At 39.6% G+C, this 25,198-nt stretch overlaps 1 protein-coding gene across 3 annotated transcripts; it reads left to right on the top strand.

The window, feature by feature from the left end:
• Window positions 1-24,564, top strand: LOC129267615 (ankyrin repeat and BTB/POZ domain-containing protein 3-like). Of its 3 annotated transcripts, XR_010294672.1 has the most exons (16): window positions 1-132; window positions 646-826; window positions 1,702-1,854; window positions 2,627-2,792; window positions 3,306-3,395; window positions 4,020-4,121; window positions 4,687-4,771; window positions 5,213-5,342; window positions 5,905-6,055; window positions 6,801-7,043; window positions 7,420-7,525; window positions 8,558-8,745; window positions 9,890-9,958; window positions 18,894-19,007; window positions 19,517-19,934; window positions 20,066-24,564. XR_010294672.1 is itself a non-coding variant. In XM_064104856.1 (15 exons), the coding sequence occupies exons 1-15, from the start codon at window positions 99-101 to the stop codon at window positions 19,712-19,714; spliced, it is 2,010 nt and encodes a 669-aa protein (XP_063960926.1). In that variant the 5' UTR covers window positions 1-98; the 3' UTR covers window positions 19,715-21,833. The 3 variants fall into 3 exon arrangements, 2 of the variants coding, with proteins under 2 accessions (XP_063960926.1, XP_063960927.1); XM_064104856.1 differs by having other exon boundaries at window positions 19,517-21,833; XM_064104857.1 differs by lacking the exons at window positions 9,890-9,958; window positions 18,894-19,007; window positions 19,517-19,934; window positions 20,066-24,564 and adding an exon at window positions 9,066-9,157 and having other exon boundaries at window positions 8,558-8,768.
• Window positions 24,565-25,198: the final 634 nt, after the last annotated feature.

Genomic DNA, 25,198 nt, shown 5'->3' with positions numbered 1-25,198 from the left:
GTACAGTGATTCTTCCTCATGAAGTTTCAAACAACAGTGGCTGTTCCAACAAACTAGATGACCCCCTTGAGATTAGCCGATCATTAGAACAAAGTCTCATGGTCACGTGTGTAGGAAGCATCGCAGAGCTTGGTGAGTTTCAGGAGGGGTGAAAAGGTTGAAAACAGCCTTTATACATTTTCTATAAATGCTCACGAGGTGGCGCTATACAATATAGAGGGTTAGAGTAGCCATAAGTAAATGCAACTCTTAATTTGAAAGCCATTTTGTGTCCAGAAAAATCATATGCATTTGGTGCTTCTCTATATAGATATAGGCCTACTAAAGGGTTATATAATAGGAAATAAGTATTCTCTGATGAACAATCTTTTGTACTTAAATATGTAAAGTACATCACTTATAATGAAGACCCCCCCCTTCCTGGTCAATGATCCAACACTTGTATTCTGTTCAGGGGGACAAAAACTATTCGGTTTTCAAGACATAGACATTAAAATTATCATTTTATACATACATATTTGTCAGTTGGGAAATGAGTACCATGCGGTGGGATGTGATATTGCATTTTAGAGCTGGTTGAAAATTTTCTATTGAGGGCATGGGAACACTGATGAGTGGCATCTATATGTTTGTCTCCCTCTACAGGTGACCTTGTGGACCGTGCGATGCATTTTCACCAGAGTCGCTCTCGTACCACTAACTCACCGTACAAGACCAATGGAATCACGTGGAGTCCGGATGGTCTTAGAACGCTCTTCCATTTTATGAGCTGCAATCAGCTGGAATATCAGGATGATAGGCCCATCGTTCAACTCACTCCAGAAAGGTGATGATGATGGCGATGGTGGTGGTGGTGGTGTGGTGTGGTGTTGATGATGATTGGATGAGATTGAATGATGATGATGATGATGATGATAATGATGATGATGATGGTGGTGATGGTTATGGTGGTAGAGGTGGTGGTGGTGGTGGAGGTGGTGGTGGTGGTGATGATGATGATGATTGGAAGAGATTGAATGATGATGATGATGATGATGATAATGATGATGATGATGGTGGTGGTGGTGTGGTGTGGTGTTGATGATGATGATTGGATGAGATTGAATTATGATAATGATGATGATGATGGTGGTGGTGATGGTGATGGTGGTGATGGTGATGGTGGTAGAGGTGGTGGTGGTGGTGGAGGTGGTGGTGTGGTGTGGTGTTGATGATTGGATGAGATTGAATGATGATGATGATAATGATGATAATGATGATGATGATGATGATAATGATGATGATGATAATGATGATAATGATGATGATGATGATGATAATGATGATAATGATGATGATGATGATGATAATGATGATAATGATGATGATAATGATGATAATGATGATGATGATGATAGTGGTGGTGGTGGTGGTGGTGGTGTGGTGTGGTGTTGATGATGATTGGATGAGATTGGATGATGGTGATGATGATGATGAATGATAATGATGAAAAAGGTTGATGGTAGTGGTGGTAGTGATGATGATGGTGGTGATGTTGGTGATAAAGAAGATGATGATTATGAGGATGAAAAAGGTTGATGGCAATGATGATAATAATTATGGTGATGATGATGATGATTATTATTATTATCATCGTCTTGATTATTGTGATGACCCTCTTGGAATATTTTGAACCTTTTCTAATTTTTCTATCATCATCAGGCCTTACGTTGTTCTTCCTCCCCTCATGGAGTGGATAAGGGTTGCCAGTACCCACTGTGAACATCGTCTGAGCAGTGTGGTAGACAGCGATGATGTCAGACAGGCTGCAAGGTTACTACTACCAGGCATCGACACACCAGTCAGACCTCTCAGGTACTCACCAAACATCTTATTAGTCTAGACCAGAAAAATACCTTAAAGGATCATGCCCACTTCGCACGGTGATCAACTTTCTGTTTTCTCTCCATTTTGTAGCCGTTTTCATTCCCTTTGTATAGCCGTTTTGTGGCCCCTTTATAAAACAAGAACTAGCGAACGGCAAATTTAGATTTCTCCATAGACATTAGTACATGAGACGGCTACAAACGGGTGAATTTTGTCCATTACGCACAGCTTTGCTCACTTTGTTGGGCTGCAAGCACATGGTCTCATAATGAGATTGCCTGACACACCATCATGGCGAAACTCATGGTCTTTTGTCAATTTGATCCAATGATTGTTTGGTCCAGTCATCAGTTGGTTTAATACCCTCTTGGTTCAACTGTCTTTTATTAAAATTCCCAGACGGTCTTTTTCCACATCATCTCCTTATCATTTTGCACTCTGTCTAATGATAATTTTGTTCATAAACTATTCAACTATTGACTAAGCTGTGTGTGAACAAGTGGATATTATAATTAATTGATATAGCCTACGGAAAATCAGTTAGTATGGTAAATAGGCTAAATGGCAATTATACCAAATGGTAAGTAGACGAACTGGTTGTAGACAAGGTAGGATGATACTAGCATGCGGGATGAGACGAAACACAAGGTAGAATTATCTGTGGACCAATCAGCAGTTCACCTTCAGATCTGTTTTAGATCCTAGAAATAGATTTTGTTAACGCCATTTCTTCATTTTCAATCAATCTTTCCACTATTAGAATGGACGAGTCTCTCTGTTCCTCGAGACACCTAGATGCCAGCCAGTCCACAGCTCGTTTCCAGCAGGATCTAGGCTTCCGTATGCTGGCCTGCGGGAGAACGGACCTGGTCCCAAGCGCTGCTGCTCTGCTAGGCCCAGATGGGATTGATACTGTTAGTGAACAGGTGAATAGACCCAGCGTACTAGTCCTAGAACAGAAGACACTTGGACCTGTTTTATTACATTATGCAGCTTTGATTGTAGACTGACTAAAATGCCCAAAATCAAAGAGTTTACCCCTAAAAAAGACTTTGAATGATTTAGAATTCTGAGGTCATTTTCTTATTTACTGTTCCCAAAACTTCTCAACCGATTATGCACATCTTATGCTTGAGGGAACCTACATTTTCAAACCATGTTTTCCTCTCATTTCTTTCAATCTCTTTTTTTATTCTTCTTCATTTAGTCAAGTAATTGTATAGGTTTTAGTTGTTCAATTGCAAAAAGTTAAGAAACACCTTTCCAGTCATATAAAAAAAAAAATTGATTTTTGACCAACGTCTATATTGGTAAAGCATGTAGCAGCATTCCTGATGTATTAATTGATGTAAGATGAAGTGTTCAATCATTGCTTTTGATTCTGTTATCAAGGATTTATCAAACTAAATTTAGGTTGGTACCACATTGTTTCATTGCAGGGTATGACAGCGTTAATGTTGGCGTGTGCGAGAGGCGACGAAGCAATGGTGCAGATATTATTAGACAATGGTGCTAAGCCTAATCTTACCGTGAGTATTGCCTATTGGGTCTACCATCAGGGTAGGGGGCGGGGGTGTTTCACAAAGCTCTTTATAAATTATGCATAACTGTACACATAACTGGTGGCCTGGGGTGTCCATAAAGATCCAATTAGGTCATACTTAAAAGGCCAACATAGAGTACTGAAGTGTGGCGTCATGAATAAAATACAGACTTCTTAAGTTTTTCATTGTGTCTAATAACATATCAAGAAAGAGCATGATGAAAGATGATCACAGCACGAATTGGGTAGAAATTGGTTCAATAGAACATGGGTCGAGTGCAGCACAGTATGGATAAATATCTTGCTGAAAGAAAACACACCATGGCAAGGATTCGAACCCATGACCCTCTGTTTGGAAGGCAAGAGTCAGAACCACTAGACCACAATGCGCCCACTATGGCTGTTGTTATAGTTGTTTACATCATTATCTTGTTTCATGACGACTTTGCAAAAGTCTTATCTCTCGTGACCACATCTCTTCAACGAAAATTCAACTTTAATAAACAGTATTAATAACACATACTTTGCATATCCTGGTATTACATAATACTTTGACTTATGGAAAGTTGGCTTATGTAGAGTCTACTTTATTTTCTTATTTCCTATCAAGGTCCCAAGTAGTCATCAGAAGTATCCCTGTATCCATCCTACCATCAGACATTGGACAGCTCTATCGTTTGCAGTAGCTCACAGACATACAGCTATAGCTCAGGTATACAACCTCATCCATGTTTTTTCCCCCCTGTATTTTTTTTTCTTTTTCTGGGGCATTTTCAATTGGTCTCCATGTAGCCCTTCCCCCCTTTTTTTGCTGCCCTGTTTCAAGCAGTATTTTTTTTTGCCAAAGGACCTATAATTTGCCTCTGCACTTTTCCCCATTAAGTCGTGCTTCTACATTGTATTTATGTCTTACCCCTGTACTTTGTGCCATATTATGATTATGTTTCATGCATTGTAAGTTTGTCTTGTATATGTCCATTCAAATTAATGCAGAAAATGCTGCAAAAAAAAACACATTGTAAAAAACTGATTGTCAAAACTTACAACAATGTTCATCTTAAACAGTCTTCATCTGAAAGACATATCCAAGGCTGAAACCTCTGCATTAATTTGTTACTTCCCTCACATAGCTTGAAATATAGGTACATGTCACAATGCCTAATGCACATTTTTCTTCAGTTATTAGGAGATGTTTTAAGATGTGTACTATCAAAAGATTGAATATCAATGTGAGAGTCAATAATTTCATCAATTTATCATTTTCTTTCTTTGTTCAGTTATTATTAGATGCCGGTGCTAACGTAGAAGGTGCTCATGGAGAGAATTACACACATTCACCGTTACAGCTAGCGTCAGCAGCAGGTATTCATTGAATTACCATCTTATATCTATTTTTTTCTTTTTTTTTAAGTTACAATTTTAGAAAATGTTGAAGTGTTTGAATCCTGAAAAAAAATTACAGAAATCCACAACTCTCACAGAACAAATGCCATGAAAAATAGTGAGCCATCTGAAGAAAAGTCTGAATCTGCTAACTGAAGTGAAATTATTAGTCAATTTTATCCTGAATTTAATCCACAAAGTATGTTCGTTTGACCTCCAAAGATTGGGGGGCATCCTTGAAATTTTGTTCACGTGGAAGGTTGTAATAATCATCAGTTATATCTTGAACAGTTCATGTAATAAAATTAAAATGGAGAAAAATGGGGTCAGATGTACAAGTAAATGGAATTGTTCCCAAATTGCAAGTAATGGACAGCACCTATAGCTAACCCCCATTCTTTCTCTCTCTCTCTCTTTCAGGTTACCACGAGCTGGTGTGTCTTCTTTTAGATAAGGGAGCAGACCCTTACCTCACAACATTACATAGAAATGGGATCACCAGTAAAGGACATGGCAACTCATTTGCTCTTGCTGCTGCACATGGTCATAGGTAATAAACCTTGGGAGAACTTCATGAAACAAGTAGTCAGCGATATATTGTTATAAGCTACCAAAGTCCTTGCATCTGATTGGCTCAGAGTGAGTTTGTCAGTGAAAAATCAGTGACTATTTGTTCCATGAAACATTCTTCAGATGTTCTTGTTTTTCATTGATAAAATGTACCTACCTTTGATGTTTATATTCATTATATTCCACAGACCATGAAACAAACTTTTGTCCATGAAATCACAAAGTTGTGTTTGAGCTCTCAGATTAAAAGCCTTGATCCATAGAGTCAAATGGGCATTTCCAAAATCTGCTGTTATGTGTGAAATAGAATATGTTTGCTATCCATGTAAAAGTTCATTGCACTGCATAAATAGTGCATTTAAGTGCATTTTTAAATGGTAAAAGTGCATTTATGCTATGTAATATTTTGAGTAAAATTGCATTGCACTGTGCACTATTTTTGTGTATTATCTTTCATGAAATAGTTTGTTATTATGACACTAATGCCAATTCATATTTTTCTCTCTCTCTCTCTCTCACTTGTTATAATCTCCTTTTATTAGGAATATTTTACGTAAGCTTCTAGAGCAGCCTCGATTGATCCGATCGTCGGACATCTTATCTCTGGAGGAGATCTTAGCTGAGGGTTCCGATGGGCCAAAGGAACGGAAAGCTAGCAAAGCGAGGAAGAACAAGATTGCACTTATGCTGCAGGTATATAATTAACCAGTTCGGAGTTACCTCATGGGCAATTTTGTTCAAATGACCATTCACTTTTTTCATAATGAGCAGCAGATTTAAAAGCAAGATATTATATATGCATGCCTTACATAGCAGAATGCAGTAATTGCATAGACCAGGTTACTAGAATAGCACATCAATGAACACTCTATGAAGGTATTTGTTGCATTTCTACTTTCAATGTATTAGCATGTTGTTATAACAATGTACTTGGTCAACTATGAAATACCAGTCACTAGTGGGGATGCATTGTTTGTTTGTGTGGATCTAATGAAATACACAATTCAAAAGAATATATGAATAATCAAGACATCAAAGTTGGTTATTATCTCATTAAATATTAAACCACCATGTCACTTATAGTACGAATGATCTTCTTCTGATCATGCGCAGAATGGTACTCCGAACTTGCTTGTCAACGGTTAATTAATTTTTTTTCAAAACAGAAATCAATTACATACAGTTCAAAGGCATCAACGTTTTTCATATCGCCATAGATAAATGAAGAACCGTTTGAAAGATCAAATTCAAACGTGGCTTGGGTCGCCAGGTGATGGCACTATTACGCAAAATTCTGTGTACAATATTCCAGGCAGCATTTAATAGACATTAACTTAGTTTAAATCAAGTAGATGTATCCAGGTATCTAGTGAATAAAAAAATCAGGTAATTTTAATGATTTGATGCCTTTTCTCATCTCTTGCTCTTCTACCTGCAGGAAGCGATGTACCACAGCTGCGAGCATGGTTTCCTAGACATCGCCATGGAGCTCCGGAGCCTTGGTGTCCCATGGACCTTCCACTGCTGGCTGGAGACCCTTCGGACGGCTAAGTACTTCCACCGGTTGGCCATCATCCAGTGTTTGTTCCGAGACTTTGGATCCATCCCAGTCGAGGACGACTACGAGGAGCTGATCCGGGACGGGCTGCCCCTCATGTTTGAGATCTTCAGGCAGAGTAAGGTACGACAGATTGACTTTTCAGTAATCTCATCTTTGCTCGGAATACAATCCCTTATGATGTAGAAAACCTTAAGGAATGAAAATTAGGAATGATTATGTTTTATCAACCATTTGTAGGTAAACTTTTTTTCCACTCCTGTGGACTTTTCTCAAGTCAGGTGATCAGACAGGTAGCACAAGGAAACATGCAGGAAAAGTTAGGGATTGTTGCAGAGAGTCAGGGGTTCAAGCCCCATGTCACATATTTTGAATGACAATGTCAAAGAATGGTCCCATGTATAAAACTTTATGAATGATACGTGTTTGTAAAAAATTGCACATATTGTTTTAAAAAAATCAGTTTCTAATATTGTTGTTGATTATGACTTCTTTTCAGAATGACCTGGTGAGCAAACAGCTTGCTAACATCTTCCCTCTCCTTATGGGTACGGAAAAGATAAGTGACATCCCTACACCAGATGCTATGCATGGGGCAAGGATAGGTAAGCTGGTACATGTATCTTTATATAAGGGGAACTATTAACTAAATTTTCAGGTGACAAAGAGCAGCAGCATACTATTTTTGTTTTGTTTTTTTTAACCCACCATGGGCATTTATTATGTACATAATTGAACATTCAAAATCACATCACATGTTTACATATTTCTTTTTCAAACAAATATTCCAAATTAAATTCTCCACAATCTTTTCCTGTTTTATTTCTTATACGTATACATTTATAAATGCACCAAAAAGCAATTATAAGAAATGAATCTAGTCCGGTTTCTTTGTGGGCTTTAAGTAAATGCAATTCTGTTATTTGAAGGTCGACATTGTATTCAAACTTAGCTACTCTTGTCAAATAAGAAAAGTATCTCTTATTTAGTTTACACTCAACGAAAGCATGTACATTATCTTCGTCCACGTAACAATGCGGGCATCTCCCATCTGTTATAGCATTCCATTTAAACAAGTTCTTTTTTACTGGCAATAAATTATATATTACCTTAAAATTGAATTCTTTCAGTTTATTTTCTTTACAGTGACACAAGTTTCTTTAAAAGTTTTTGTCCATTCTAATGGTGACCCAATTATCTGTTCCCAATACAAATAGCATATGTTAGTGCTCGATGCATCTAAGGATAATAGTCTATAGAATTGTTTACTTGAAATATCATGAATATTTTTAATTTGATTTTTTGCTCCTACATCTATTTAGGGAAACTCTAATGAAGGTTTATTATTGCGGTTGGTACAAGGTGTTGTATTATCATTTATCCAGATTTTAGGGATAGCCTGACGTAATAAAGTGTAGTAAAAAATCAATCTTTGCTTACTCTTCTGCATACTAAGTGATAATTGGGTATTCGCCCAAGTTCGGTGTCAATCAAACACCATTAAAACTACCTTGATAGAAGACCAAATAGGATTAGTTCATGTGGTATAAGACCATCTAAGATTTTATAAACCATACTTACCTCTTCCAATAGCACCTAATGTGTCAATGTTATTTCTTTGTGTGTTCTATCTCAAGATCCTCAATATATCAACAACCCTGAGATGTCGGATGTGACCTTTGTGGTGGAAGGTCGGAGGTTCTACGCCCACAAGATTGTCCTGGTGACGGCATCCAAACGCTTCAAAGCCATGCTTTCGGATCGCATGTTGGACCCTCAGAAACCAATCGTTGAGATCACAGAGTTTAGCTATCATATCTTTCAGGTTAGTTGCCATGGTGATCAGGGGTGGAGTTAGGGTTTCACATGCACGGGGGGGGGGGGTGCAAAAGTAGGTTGACCTTCTCCAGATTCTGCCCCAACCAAAAAACAAAAAAAACATGCATAGATTCAAATAGTAGGGGAGGGGAAGGAAATGAGGAGAAGGAAGAAAGAAAAAGAAGAAACAAAATTAAAAAAACAGAGGAGGAAGGGAATGAAATGAAGAGGAGGAAGAATGTCATAATAAAAAAGGAGGAGAGTGAGAGGGGTGAGGGTGGAGAAGAAGGAAGAAAAAAGAATAAGAAAGTTGAAATAAAAAAATAGGTGGAGAAAAGGAAATAACAAAGTAGAGTAGTGGGATGAGGGAAAAAGGGGACCAAACAGGCAAAGAATTGAAGAGGATGAATAAAGAATTTTAAAGATATAAAAAAAATGATAAAATATAAAGAGAAGAGGAAAATAAGATGGAAGAGGAATTTGAAGGCAATAATATTAGAGGGAAGGGAAAGATAATTAAAGTATCCTGATTAAAAGGAAATGTACCCTCATTAAAAATGCAACATGAAAGGAAACAATATAGAAAACAATTGCAGGAACTCGTTGGAACATCAAAACAATTAATAGCTTGAAAATGAAAGCATGTGATCATTGTCTTGATCAAGTTTCGATTTTAAGAATATATCAAATGAATTGATTGTAAAATTTGCAGAACTCCTTCATTGCATGTGAAAGTGAAACCTAACTCTTCACATATTTTGAAAATCTTATCTTGTTAAAAATTGGTTACATGTATCTTGTCATAATTCATATTACAGGACATATCAAGGATATCCTGAAATAAAACATGAATATGCTATGCAGTGTAAACAGTAAAGGATGTATCTACTACCTGCTTTATGTATAACCGGGTGGTCCGTGTACAATGCCAAGGGGGAATTACGGAATTCGGTAATCAATGCATTAAGTTCTCAGTGAACAATTGACACTTAGTAATAATGTTAGTGCAGAACAAAATTTCATTGCATGTATTTATTTTTTGATCCATTACCCAACGATCTCGCTCTTTCTGTGACTATGTTCCTTTCCCTTTTAAACTAACTCCTTCCCCTTCATCATCTCTCTCTCTTCCCCTCTCTTTCCATCTATAGCTTTTGATGCAGTACCTTTATAATGGAAGCACAGAGAATCTTCATGTCAAGCCATCTGAACTTCCTGAGGTGTGTATTCAACCCTAATGTATATCTCAGCAGTAATATTCATGATGCCCTTTAAATAATTTTCTTTTGAAAAATGGAGAAAACCGCTTACTCCATATTGATTTGCACAAATGGCATGCCATTCCTCTGGTATACCCCACAGTATATTTAAAAAGAAATACTTCACTTTATAATAATAATAATAATACAGGATTTGTATATAGCACGTATCCACCTTGCTAGGTTCTCAAGGCGCTCCTATATTATCCCCGGCTAAGCTAGTCTACCGATTCTGGTGCACACAGCTTCTTGAGGAATTACTTCCTGCCGGTGCCCATTTACCTCACCTGGGTTGAGTGCAGCACAATGTGGGTAAATTTCTTGCTGAAGGAAAACACGCCATGGCTTGGAATCGAATCCACGTCCTTCAGATTGAAAGATGAGAGTCTTAACCACTAGACCACGACGCCCCATGAAAGTTGTCAGTGGTTTAATTGGCTTTGAGGCACTGCACTGCTCTCTGAATGTTCACTCTGAGAAAATTACAAAATTAAACAGAGTCTACTGTGTAAACCCTCCAGTGGAAGAAAGTGGTCTGAATATGCAGCCTCAGGTCCCTGCAAATGACATGCGTACAGAGTGCAAAATTTATTTTAAAATAATAATAGGCAGTTTTTAGAGATGTATAATTAGTCTTTATGCGTGTGCAAGATTTGTGCTAGTTTTGTGTGACGGCCCGCTTGTTGATAACAGTTTAAAATCAGGGTATGTGCTGGTAGACTGTACTTTGTTTACCAGCTTCATGAAATGGTTGAATATTTTTGTCCAATTAATCAGCTGAGCTGATGTTGATTTCCCTCAAATATGTCTGCCTGGTGGCTTACTTTACATAAAGCTTAGAGATCGATCATAGTCGCAATTTATCATACACAATAATCAATGCAATGAATCGTAGAAATCAGCTCCATGATCAATCACTAAGCTTTATTTTAAGTGCCCCTGATGTAAGTTTATCCATTGAGACAAGGTCGCGTATCTTCAACCCTGGACCCTATAACATAAAGCTTCGCAATTAATCGTTGAGCAGATTTTATGATCGATCATACACAATAATCACTGCAATCAATCATAGAAATCAGCACTACGTTCAATCGCTAAGATTAGTGATACGAGGCCCTGGTGGCCTAGTTTGCATTCCCATTTTGGATCGTCTAATATTGAACTCTCTGCTCAGTGATCAGTTTTATTTTCTAATCTTAGCTTGTCCAATATTGAATGTCCCAGCTTTCTCACTGGATCAGCCATAATAGCACTGCTCAATATACTTTGTCTGAATTTTCCTTGACTGAAAATATCTCTTTACATAGTATGTGTACTGAATGTACACTTGGGAGGTAATTCATGGAAGTGTTTTCAAATGTTTGAGTATTTGCTTCCTACTACAGGAGAAATGTATTTTGGTCACATGCTCAATATTTTATTCTTTGTAACCCCATATTTACATCAATAACTGGGATATACTCATTTGATTTGCTAGTTCATTACGATTAACTTGCACGCCGAATAAAAGTACACAATTTTTCCTGCGCGCGCGCAGCATCTCCCTACGCACGCACTATCCCAAGATCATCACGCAAAAAGGCGTCCATTTCCTCTTTTACTTTCGCCTGCCGCCGTGAGCAGACGTTAGCTAAGTACACTCCCACTTTTCTATAAAAAGTGTCCGTTGTTTACATATTTATCTATGTATTTACAGCCTATTTCAATCCTTTGCCTTTCGGCTATAGATTGATTTCATTTATTTCATAGTGCATGGAGCATTCGTGTTATTATTTCACGTTTTTCTTTAAATAAACTTGTGAGTTCCGAACGTCAGTTTCGTTTTCTCACAGACGGGTTGCTTCCGCTTCCCTTACCCGTAGCTCCGCGCACTATTCCTGCGTGCCGCAGGCATTGATACGACGCCAAATCTTTTTAATTCTTTATTATTCTTGACTTGCACCTTTGCCTCGTCTTGAATTGAATTGATTTTATTTCCCACCCACAGCTTAGGCTATGGGACAGATAGGAGCGTCGTCCTTGTTTGTTCTCAAACTTGTTTTCAACTTGTTCCTTTGTGAGTTGGTTGATTGTCTCAATCAATCTTTTGTTTTTGTTTGATTAATTGATTGATTAATTAATTAATGAATTAATTAATTGTTAATTAACCAATTGGTTAATTGTTTAATTATTAATTAATTTTAATAATTATTTTTGTATTGAAAATTTTTCTTTTAGACTTATTGTCTTTAAAAAAAAAAAAATTTCTCTTAAAATTTTTTGGGAAGCCCCCCTGTTTTCTATTAGCGTCCTTTAAAAAAGTTTTCGCTAATGAGTTTTCGGCTTTCCAGTTTAAGGGAAGTAAGTTTTTACTTCTTCCTTTCAGATCAGCTCCTTTACTTATTTCTTTTGACCCTTGTCAAAAAAAAAAAAAAAAAAAAAAAAAAAAAAAAAAAAAAAAAAACTTGTGTTTTTTTTTTTTTTTTCTTAGCTGATCCTGCTCTTCGTCCTTGGACTTAGACGTTTCTGTTTTTAATTAATTAACGTCATGTTTACGTGTAATTGATTTAAAAAAAATAAATAAATAAATAAATAAAAAAAAAAACTTAGTTTTTTTGTCTCACTTCAGCTTCTTAACTTTGTTTGATCTCATGTTTAAGAAGTCGATCCTGTTCTTCCGAAGTTATTAATTTTATTATTAATATTTCTGATAAGGATCTTGCTTGTCACCTTTCTTGTCCACCCACCCCTCCGCCCCCTCTCTGTTTTCGACCCTCCTTTTGTTCTTTCAGCTAAGAACTTACCAGGTAGATGAGCTCTTTTGACTCATCTCCTGATGACTCCAAACCTGCCGCTGGGAGAGAACCAGACATGGTATTATTGTTCCCGTGATCAGCGGCGGTGAGTATGAGGGCAAGAGAGTGAGACCCTTTGCGATGGGCTCTATAAAGGGTGGAACCGTGGAGTTGCGTCCACGTGCCTTGGAAAAAGGAGGGTGGAACCGTGGAGTTGCGTCCACGTGCCCAAGAGGGTGGAACCGTGGAACCGCGCCCACGTACCCGAGCGTTTTAGGGTGGAACCGTGGCGCAGCGGCCACGTGCCTGAAAGGTGATAGCCAAGGCTCCCTCGACGGGACCTGAACCTATTTTGGGGAGTGTGGTACTAGTATAGAAAACTTCACTCCTCCAGGGCTGCTTTACCCACCGGCTATCGGGTCCATCAAGTCCGGGTTAAGAGCATGGGACTCTTTTCCCGGCACAGACTAGGCTCGATGCTTTGTCAGTCTCCTTCAGGGAGCATTAGCAAAGGGCTACCAGCCCCTAGTCGCTAGAGACACGTGAGCTCGACTCCGTCATTCTCACGATTATCTGATCAGGGTGGAACTGTGGAATCGCGTCCACGTGCCCTTAAAGGTGGAACCGTGGAATTAGCATTCATGTGCCTAAACGGCTTGATCAGATTTGGGTGATTTTTCTCATGCGAGATATCACGTCCCCCCTGTCTCTTGTGCCCTATTCTGCCCCCCAGCAGGGGCCGCATAGAAGAGGAAGAAGAAGAAATTCTAGGTTGCTAACCCCGCTTCGCGGGCAGACCCTTTCTTTCTAATTCTTGTGCCGATGGTCAGGCGTCGTAACTTCATGTTACAACAGAACGCCCTCGAGCATCACGGATTTTTATCCTCATGCTCTCTGTCAGCTAAAACCGCCGTGTCAAACACCAGGCAGGTCAAGCAGACATTCGCCATCTCACACCTCGGAGAGTCACCGGCAATTTCATGATTCGCCGGCGCACGCACCTGCAAGGGAAATTCCCGCTAATACACAGGTGTTATCGACATACGGGCATCGCCCCCCATTATGTCACCAGACTCCCGATAATTGTTGGTCACGCGTCGCAACTCTCATGTTGCTTCACACGCCCACGAGCAGTGCGGGTAAATTCCCCCACGCTTCATGTCAGCTTCAGCCGCCGTGTCAAGCACCGGGCAGGCCAAGCAGACATTCGCCATCTCATACCTCGGAGAGTCACCGGCAATTTCATGATTCGCCGGCTCACGCACCTGCAAGGGAAATTCCCGCTAATACACAGGTGTTATCGACATACGGGCATCGTCCCCATTATGTCACCAGACTCCCGCTTCATGTCAGCTTTAGCCGCCGTGCTAAGCACCGTGCGGTTCAAGCAGTCACCTGCCCTCTCACGCCGGGCTTTTATTGAAACGCTGTTCACCTACACGGTGACCCCGTTTCCATGCAGGTGCTTCCAACATACTTCTTTCAAGCCAACATGTCGGCAAGCTCTCGATGACCGACGGCTGGACGTTGCATCCTTACAGGTTGCATCAACACGTCCCGAGCATTACGGGTTCTTACCCTCGTGTTCTCCGTCATTACAGACCGCCGCTACGCGACGGCTGGGCTTATCAACAGCCTCGCACCAGCCACCGGCCCTTTTCTTTGAAATTGCCGGCCCCTTTTCACCCGCACGGGTGTTTTCATGATATGCACAGGTGCTGCTGACGTATGGGTCTCACCCAGCAAGTCGGCAAGCCCCCGTATGTCGCTGGTTGGTCGCTGCAGCCGCTTGACTGTTTTCTGTCGGTCTTATTGCCGGTGACGGGCATTGAGCGGATTGAGTTCCTCCCGCCAGCCCGCACTCCGGGGAGCCGTCGGCGAGTTCACCTGCATGGGTATCCCCCATTAATATGCAGGTACTCCCGAATTCGCCCTCTACGTCAATCCTCACAGTTTGACCGGGCATCGCTTTCGGCAACGGCTCTTTCAGCGGTAACTCTCTCCATTCTACCCCCTAGGCGGGCCTGTAGATTGGAGGTAAGATTTTCTAACATACCGCATGCCTTCCTTCTCTCATGAGAATGTTTGGCTGTTTTTGAGAGGGCAACCTATCACGCCCGCGGACCGTCCGCCCAGGCGACGGGACCGTCAGCTTTTGGCCTGAACCTCACTTTCTATACGAAAGTAAGGGTGCCCTGTCTTTACTTTTAACTCCTTCTCTTCCTTGCAAGGTTAGAGTCAGGGCTAGTACAGACACCCGTCCTCCAGCGATCGCCGCTGTAGTGAGGGCGACTCCGATATTAGCACCATCACCGCTCAGCGGTATGTCTCACTATCTCGTAGCTCTGCCGAGCTTATGAGCATAAATATCGGATCTGAATGTCACGGCGATTAATAGTTCTCCTATACTTAATAATCGCTATGCCTTCACCACCCGGTGCATTATGGTTATTTTGTAACCTATTTGTCTCGTATTCGGGCGACTCGTGCGAGCCCTGCCCGAGCTGCCATCATCGGTCGTCCCCCCGGACCCCGCCGGCAGCACCCGCACCGAACGCCCGGAGGGAATCGGCTATTTATACGCCAGATACCCCTCCTGTTGACATTCACAACTTGTTCCCCGAGTCTTTCCCGGTCGGGTAAGCATCATCTCGGTGGAAAGAAACAGCCATATATCTCTTTAGATTGTCGGCTGTGTGCGTGCGTTCAGGCTTGTTTCAAGCCCCAGGTTTTTTCTGTCGGCATTTCTATGCCTACTTCCTGGACGCACCCACCGTGCCGGGTCGGCGAGTTCACACCAAACTGTCCGCCAACAGGCCATCGGTCGAGCTCGAACAGTCTATCCGATAGACTGCCCTCTATGTGGGTCAAGCTTGCGGGCGTCTCCGCCGCTTCCTCGTGTGGAGTGGGCTACGGTCGATGCATTTACCGTGCCCGTGTGTCGAGTTGTCTTCTTTTTAGAAGCTTTTTCAATCGGCACACTTGAGATGCCTCGCAGGCTGCTTTCATCCTCCTTCCATGCTATGTATGTGACCATGGTCACTGCGTGACCGAGGATGATGTAATCGTGGTGGATATACATTTATGTATGAAATGTATACGTGTGTGTATGCATACTTATGCCTGTCTAACCACGATCACCACGACCCGCTTTCTCTCCGGCCGACTGTGGATGAGTCTCTCCATGAAAGTGATTTACTTCACTGGAGTTCTTCTTTTTAGAAGCATAGATTCTCATCCCCCGCTGCTTAGGGCGTCATTTTTGCCGCCCCCCGCAGTTTCTCGGAACTCCTTATCTTACCGATATCGGACTGTTCCATGCTGTTGCAACCGGCGCCGGCGGTGCTTGCCCTTGCGATCACCAGAGAAACCAGGCCTTGTGGCTGTTTTCGTAAACAACTGGTTCTCATCGCAGACGAGGGAAATATTGGTGATTATTTTCCTCAAGTCGCCTTTCTCCTCCGCTTGTTTCGTCAAGCGAGGACTTAGACACTCTTAGCCAGTTTCCGTCCCTAACCTTGATAGGACAGGGCCGTTGTTACCTCACTCGATTCCGTCGGGAACGTAACTGTTGAGGTATCATGTCTGGCGTTGTCTGTTGGTTCAGAACATCTTGACCGACATCTCTTGATCATCGTTTACACGTAAGATCATGACAGAGACATTGTTCGCCAGCTCATCTCTGGCGTACGCTTGCTGCGACTAGGGATTACTCCGCTCAGCGGACATCCATCGTAGCCTAGTCTTACGGACCCTCTCGGCGATGGTGGCTTCAGCCAAACCACCGCCCACCTCTCCCGCCGCGGGCACTGCACCCTCGGGCGGGTGTTTTATTTAGTACGGGACAAAAGGGATCCGCTGTCTATCACACTTATTATGTCGTGATGCGTGCCGCGTTTTTCTCCGACACGCCCGTTTGAGCTGCTTTGACCAGACTGTTCTATTCTACATAGACAGCAGGTCCGTGGCATTTTCTTTTAACAGAATGGCACTCAGTCGCCTTTCTCGACACATTGACTGCCTTACGAGTGGTTTACTTCAACCTTACTCTCTGTCGTTCCATGTCCTTTTCGGACCGCTGTAAACGTCCTGCCACAGCTCTCTATCAGAATTCTGCAGATGTTCTGCCCTCACGCATTTGAGACAGATATCGAATTCTGGGCGCCTTCTCCCACGCGGGGGCTTCTGAGTTATCTCGCATTCCTTACGTTTGCATGGTTGCGGCTTGGCTTAAATTATTAAGCCGGTGACTTGACCGTGGCTTTTATTAGCCCCGCTGTCGCCTTCTCAGATTGATTGATGGATCACTTACTGAACCGTACAAGTTTCAGTCTTCCGATCACGATTCTTGTCGAAATTTTCAACAAAATCGGATCGTTTTTTGATCATCGGCAATTATCATCCCTCCGGTTACGGATGATTAATACCTTCAATCCGAATCTTACAACCTCTTTAAGTTTTTCTCAAACGTTGAGCTTGTATGGCTTAGTCCGTCATGGCACCTGTCGGTCGTTCTTGACGCTTGACTAACTCCCTCTTGGGTCGGTTTTCAGGGTATCTTTTGTCTGTCTATCAGTCGAGATCCCTCCTGTATCTGTTTATATATAACCATTTACAGTACAAAGCTTTGAATACTTATGCATTGCTCCCGGACCGTTGCCGGGATAGGCTTAGATTAGGTGTTACTTCTAACCCTCGTCTTTGTTTGCCATTCTTCAGACAATTCCCAACTCTGTGCAGTTGGTTGTTTTGTCGCGCGAGCCGTTTGCGGCAGCTTCTCGAGACATCTTCTCACGCTGGATTGTTGAAACGATCAAGTCAGTTGGTGATGATGTTCTCCTTCTGACACTAGGCCGAGGGCCCATGATATTATAGTATCATTCTTCTTGGGCTCTTTCTATGGAATCGTCGTATACGACATCTTGAGGACCGCCTTTTTGGCGCTCTTCTAATTCCTTGTCCTTAAGGACCTTTCTTCACATGAGGCCTTATTTTCCTCCTCTGTCCTTAAGGCAGCGGCCTTTCGTGTCTTCATCTCCCTATTTTTGTACGCACTTTCTTAGTCTAGACATGCCTCCCTTCACGTTGAATCCGTGTTGGTCTAGCAAATCAAATGAGTATATCCCAGTTATTGATGTAAATTATGAAAATACTTACCATGATTTTCTTATTTACGAGATAACTGGATATACTCATTTGAACCCTCCCACCGACCCCTCGCCTTACGTGGCAACATGTCTTGCGTTCAGGCTCATGAGAGGAAATGGACGCCTTTTTGCGTGATGATCTTGGGATAGTGCGTGTGTAGGGAGATGCTGCGCGCGCGCAGGAAAAATTGTGTACTTTTATTCGGCGTGCAAGTTAATCGTAATGAACTAGCAAATCAAATGAGTATATCCAGTTATCTCGTAAATAAGAAAATCATGGTAAGTATTTTCATATTTCATTATATCGAGTAGAATCTCATTCCACTGGTTTAGTAGTGACTGCATTATATTTGCCTCCAGAAAAACGGGGTGTATGCATCTAAAGATATTTGCAGTTCATGTTTGAAAATGATGCATAATTAAACATTCATTGAAAAACAAGAGAAAGTGGAGAGGCATTCAAAATAAGTCACATCAACTGTGTTTTTACCCAAAATAAAAGTTGATTGCTACAAAAAAAAGCCAAGGCTAGAATGCCATGCATGTTTTGTATGTTTCTCAGCAATTACATGCATCGTGGTCTAGTGGTTCTGACTTTCGCCTTTCAAACAGAGGGTCATGGGTTTGAATCCTAGCCATGGCGTGTTTTCCTTCAGCAAGAAATTTATCCACACTGCTGCACTTGACCCAGGTGAGGCGAGTGGGTAACCGGCAGGATTAATTCCTTGCATGCACTGAGCGCCGGTGATGGTAGCTCGAGCTAAAACCGGGGTGATAATAGCAAGCGCTTTGTATCCTCAGGCAAAAAGCGCTTTATAAATCCAGCTATTATTATTATTATTACATAATTTCCACCAGAATCGTTTGACACATATTTTGGGTGGTCATTTTATTGGATTTTGTTTGAACTCATTTTTAGATTGTTACCACAACTTATTTATTTAAAAAATATTCAATTTTCTCTCTTGTCTACAGTTACTGGCAGCTGCTAATCATTTTGTATTGACTGGTCTTCAGCTTCACTGTGAGAGATTACTTAGCATTGATCTCGCCTGGGATAATGCTACAACAGTCTACAGACAAGCCAGAGTAAGTATATCATTTGATTCCATCGGCTGACAATAAGTGATTTGCGCCCCCCCCCCCCCCCTGTAAGCACCTGTTATTATAGCCTTGGGTAATCAAACAAGTATCTTAGAAGATTCTGTTATTCTCACCCAGCCCCCTGCCCTACCTGCACCCCAAAAGGATATAGGGTGATAAGGGGAAATGTAAGAGGAAAATACATCCTCCAGCCACCGCCCCCCCCCCCCCAAAAAAAAAAAAAATAATAATAATAATAATAATAAAAATAAAATAGAAAATCATTATTATTCATAAATGTAATCCATCTTTCAATTAAAATTACCTTCTTTTCTGCGGCTGTAATTCTTTCATGGTTTTCCCTAATCTTTATTTAATTAGAAAAAAAAATGAATAAATAGACACACTATCAAATGCAGGTACCATGGGCTAATTGTAAGAAAAGAAAGAAAAAAGGTTCATTCATTTATAACAGTAAACTTTTAATCCAATCTTAATGTCTGGTTTTTTCCCAGTTATATGGAGCCGAGTCTCTATTGGAATATTGCCACTGGTTCTTCCTGCTCAACATGCCAGAACTCCTTGCCAAGAATGAAACTTTCAAGAAACTCATCTTCCCTCCGAAGCAACATCCTTATGACCTACCGAGCATGCTTCAAGATACTTTGGCTAAACAGATCTTCAACCGCTTCACTAAACAAACGACTGTCTGACCAAAGAATTTGAGAAACTCTTTTTTTGTATCATTCCCTCAAGGCAACCTCCTAACAAACTTGACCTACCAAGCTTCGTCTAAGAAACTCTGGCTAGACAAATCTTTAATCGCTTCACCAAATAAACAATCGTCTGAAACAAGATATCAAAAAACCCTTCTTTACATTATTCCTGAAGTAACATCCTGACTATAGACCAGTATCCTCCAATGAACTGTGGGTAAACAGATCTTCAACTGCTTCACTTACAAACAACCGTCTGATCTGAGATATTGAGAAATATGTTTCTTTGCATCTTTCTCCCGAAGCAGCAGCCTTATTAAACAACCCTTGTGCTCCAAGATTTCCTAGCTAAACAGATCTTCAATCGCCGCTTTAAACAAACGACTGTCTGACCAAAGATTTCGAGAAACTTTGCATCTATCCCTCTAAGACCTTCCCAGTTTACTCCATACTTCCCTGGTCAAAATGGTCTTCAACCAATTTACCAAACAGACAACTATCTAAACGAATATTTCAAGAAACTCTTTGCTTCTTTCTTCCGAAGCAACAGCCTTAGAAACAACCCTTGTGCTCCAAGGTGTCCTGGCTAAACAGATCCACATCAACGGCTTAACTAAACAAAGAACTGTCTGACCAAAGAGTTTTAGAAACTCTTCTTTACGTCTATCCCTAAGCAACAGCTTTAGGGCCAATGCTCACACTCCATAATACCCTGCTAAACAGATCTCAGATTGATTCACCAAATAGACCATTGTCTGATCCAAGATTTTTTTAAACTCTTCTTTGGCCTGCCGAATACATATAAATATTGTGGATGCAACTTCCTCCTCAGTTTCCGCTGGATGCTCATAAGACTAAGCACATGCATTGGCCTTGGAGTAAAGATGTGCAGGACACATTTTCCAAATTCATGGGGTACGTACTGCATTGCCATGATTGCATCATGTTATGGCAATAAATCAGGGAGAAAAACTTTTGAGCAAACTACTTTCTCAGTTTTTGCCCAGTGCTCATGAGACTTTGAACACACATTGGTCTGTAATGAGTGAAGACATGAGAGACACATTTTTGACACATGCCAGGTACTTCTTTACCTTGGTGTTGGGGGGGGTATTAATCACCATCAGTAATATTTTTCATCTTCTGTGAAACCTTTTTAGTTTAACTTTGTATATCTTGATTTTGCTTTTTCAACAAATTGATTATTTAATGCTGATAGTGTTATCTTGTACATAGAGCTATTTATTTATTCAAGTTAATAATTTTGATTCATTTTATTTATCTTCCTATTTATTATCTTCTGTATTTCTGCATTTCTCATTGACGAAGGAAAATATTGTCCTAGTTTTGTATTAGTTCCACCATTCAATGGTATAGTGTATTAAGAATATGCATTATGAATCTGTTGTAATTGATACTATGCACATCACTGCACATATCCAAATCAACTTAGTTATATCCCTATTCTCCCACCCCCCTTCCCCCCTCTCTCTCTCTCTTCCTCCATCATACATCATTATCCCAAAATCAGGGGCCTGTCTTAATACAAAGATTTACAATTGATCCAATCAATCGCAACTCTATGGAAATCCATCAGTGTCATAATTTTTTCTACAGGAAATGTGCAAAATGTCCTTTGTAAACAAACGAGAACACACCGAACTGTCAAGAAATCAATGAATTTATGGATATGCATTTGTATCTAGAAAAATTTTTTGAGCAAACATGGATTGTATATGTTGACTTTGCTGGCTTTCCATAGTTGCGATTGATCGGATCAATCACAACTTTTTGTAAGTTGGGGCCCTGTACTACTCAAACTTGAGAAAGTAATAATTGACAGGCATATTTTATTGCTTTGATTAAGTATAATGCTTTGCTAAGTTATGTTCCGACTACTGAATATTCCCATTTAAGCTTATCTCAAGTATTTGCAACAAGCATTATGTCAAAGGAAAGTGTAAAATCAAGGTTAATTCTGAATGTATTGTGGTTACACCTCGGAAGAGTAACAACCTCAGGGTTTTTTTCTGTGACTTTGACAATTTGAGGCAATTTTATTGCCTGAAGCATATTGAAGTATTATGCCCACATTTTTGTTATTTTGGGGGGATTTATTGGTTTAAATTTTCAGTTTATTGTATTATTTGTAACAGTTCATCTAACCTTATTGACTAAGTAGTATTCAGAGATGCCAACCGTTAAGATATATTCATCAGATAAGAAATTACAATGTGAATAACCAAACGTTTTCTTACGAGACAAAACATGTTAACAAAAGTTTTTCGCTCAGTCATTCGATCGGAAAGTACCGTAAACACTGAATTTACATTAGAACACATCTCATTAATATTCCATAAGGGTTGGCAACTTGAGTATTAGACCAAGTTGATATAAGAAAATGGAGATAGCCTGACTAGAATTTAGACTTACATGTATTGGGCTAATGGGAATTAGACCGAATGGTTATTAGACAAACTGGTTAGAGACCAACTAGAATGAGACCATGTGGGATGAGACAAAACGGAAAGTAGATGAAGAGGGTGTAGACAAATAAAGTACCAATTTGTGATGTACTAATCTAATATTGCGCATTCTTTGGTGCTTCAACTTCACAATATTTTCATATTATTTCATGTGGTGCAGCCCTAGGCTTCGTGAAATCTTGATTTCGATTGAATTCCAATGTTGACTTGATATTTGATATATTTCAATTATAGACTCAGAAATTGTCATATTTCTATTTTGTTTCTTTTCATTTCATTTGTTTTCCACACATCATCTTAGAACAACATACAACTCATTTGTAAGTAGCAGAATAATTAGAATTAAAATGCAAAATACAAATAAGAACAATTGCATCCCAAGCTTCAAAGTGTGGGCGCCTAAAAGTGAAGTATTGCTTGTTGTGAATAGGCCCTTAGCAAGTCATGTGTAATAGATTGGTAAGTAAAGTAAAGATGAAAAGCACCGAGCTCTGAAAAATAGCGAACTGGACAAGGATGAATAATGGGGACACGCAGATTACAGACACGGCGAGGAAGGATAACAAGAGTATAAAGACCTGTCTACTATCTTTTATTCAAACTAACCAAAGATTGTGGTTGATACAACTGTGATTTGCTACTGTTTTGTACATGTACAGATATGTCAGTGAGTATATACTTGTCTGTAAAGTCTGGGTTTTACAAACGTTTTGAGAGGATGCGAGGATACAACATTTTGCATTTTTCGTCTACTTGCAAGAATTGCTTTTTGCTTGTTAGTAGTTTTAAAATTTATTTGCAAACAAAAAGCGACTTTGATTGATGTCCATGTACGATTCGTGAACCTTCCAAAACTTAGTGCACATTTTGTGAATATATTGCACTCTTATGTGTGATTGTTGGACCTTGCCAAATTTTGGGCATTCACTTTCTTGCAAAACCTTCAGTACATGTTTGTGAACCTTTTCAAACCCAGGTTTGTGTTTCATAAAGCTGGTCGTACATTTACGAAAGACTGGAATATGTTCTTAAGTGTTAAGACAGCTACATAGGGACCATTTAGCACAAGAAATGGTCACCAGTCGAGCGTAAAGTCATTTGTTATTTATGAACAGTTTTATGAAACACCCACCATGCTTATAGAGCGATCTGCAGCTGTACATAATTGTTTAAATAACAGAGGTGTTATTGATTGAAATTTATCAGAACGTTGTTTGTTGTTCGTTTATGACCTGTTTTATAAAATTCAATTATCAGAAAAAGAGGAACTAGCATGTTGACATTTAAGTCGTTGGAGATTGGTTGATTATGCTATAGCTCATATTTTCCAAAGACCCCTCCCCCTCATATCTGCTGGCTCAATGTCTAAATGATAAATATTTAAAAACTAATATTTGAAAAATATTTGCATTGTTTATGATTCTTTTAGGGTCAAGATCCTGTTTGATATGTGCTGGAATGTCGAACTGCTGGGCAGTTTATAAATCATGAATTTTTTTATGAATGTTGCATAAATGAAGTGTACTTTGGTGTGTAAATATATGAGAGACAGAGTAAATATTGATATTGTATAAAATTGAAAGGAAAAACATACAGTGAAATGGTGCCAAATAGTATGTTGTATTGTAAAAAAAAAATCTGTTTGATTGATGCAAGCATTGTCGTGTCTCGCAAAAGTAATTGACAGCGATTATTTTTCAGTATGTGAAATGTAACAACTCTATGGTAGTCCCTGTCTTACAAATAGTTGTGATTGATCCAATCAATTGCATCTATGACAAGCTACTACACCCCATCCTCAATCCGTATGTCCTTTCAAATAATGTCCTCTAAATACAACAAACACTTGTTTCTGCATTCCTCTTTCTTGTATTATCAAACTCTCCAATGAAACATGGACAATTTAATTGAAGGTCTCAAAATTGTTACCTTATCAATTAAAGATATAAAGAAGAGAGTTCAAATTGAAATTTAATATTTTCATCTCTTAGATAGTAGTAATCAACTTATTAAAGAGGTCTTGTGTTCACCTCCATATTCATCTCATTAACCTATTAATGATATAGGAGTGTAAATCACTGGACAGAAAGCTTCTGAAAGGCTTGTGGTTTGATAAATTCTTCAGCATTTTCACCAGATATTTCATTGTTTTTTTTAATAATAATCATTATTGACGGTATGACCAAAAATAATTGGTTTGATAATAATTAATACTAGTATAAAAGTCACAAGGACCTTGGTGTATAGCATACATTATGTTATAAAATTGACAAGGAGAGAAATTGTTCTTTCTGCGTAATTCTTACGAGTTTATCAATAATTTTAGCTTAACTCATACAAATGATTTCCCATTTAGTACAGAAAAAAATAGTATATAGTACTAAAGTGTTAGCACGGAAAGGGTTCATCTAGTCTTGTGGGATGACATAATATATTTTTTGCAGCCTTTCAAGTGAAACATTCCAAAAATAGAAAAAATGTCTTTTTGTGAAAAAATGTTTGCTCATATTAGAAGTATTCAATCCTCATACTTCCCCTCTGTACACATGCAGTTTTTTCTTGTATCTCTTGAATATATGCATTTTTGTGTTAACTTTTGAAAACATGCATTTCATGTTATGCTTGTGATGCTCACCAGCCGACTTAAAGTTAATTTCTTATTATTTTGGTGGTACCCTCAACTTTTAGCACTTCATTAATTCTTCGACACATCCTAGTAAACTATTTACCATCACTTTGAGGCAGTTTATTCTATTTTCAATCTTGTGACCTGGCACCTGTATCATATATCTGAGTAATTGATCAGTGGACCAATATTTACGATTTTATCATACACAATAATCATTGCAATCAATCATAGCAATCTTCTCTAAGATCAATGCTAAACTTCATGATTACAGGCTTATATCACAATCCCCTGCTGGAAAAATGCATTTTGTCCCACGGTGTGTTCACAGTGTGGAACACAAAGTGAAATCATCTTAACACTGTTAGA

Source organism: Lytechinus pictus, chromosome 9 (assembly GCF_037042905.1).
Source record: "Lytechinus pictus isolate F3 Inbred chromosome 9, Lp3.0, whole genome shotgun sequence".
Classification (NCBI taxonomy): Eukaryota; Metazoa; Echinodermata; class Echinoidea; order Temnopleuroida; family Toxopneustidae; genus Lytechinus; species Lytechinus pictus.
The sequence above is the reverse complement of the archived record's forward strand: the minus strand, read 5'-3'. Positions and strand labels throughout refer to the sequence as shown.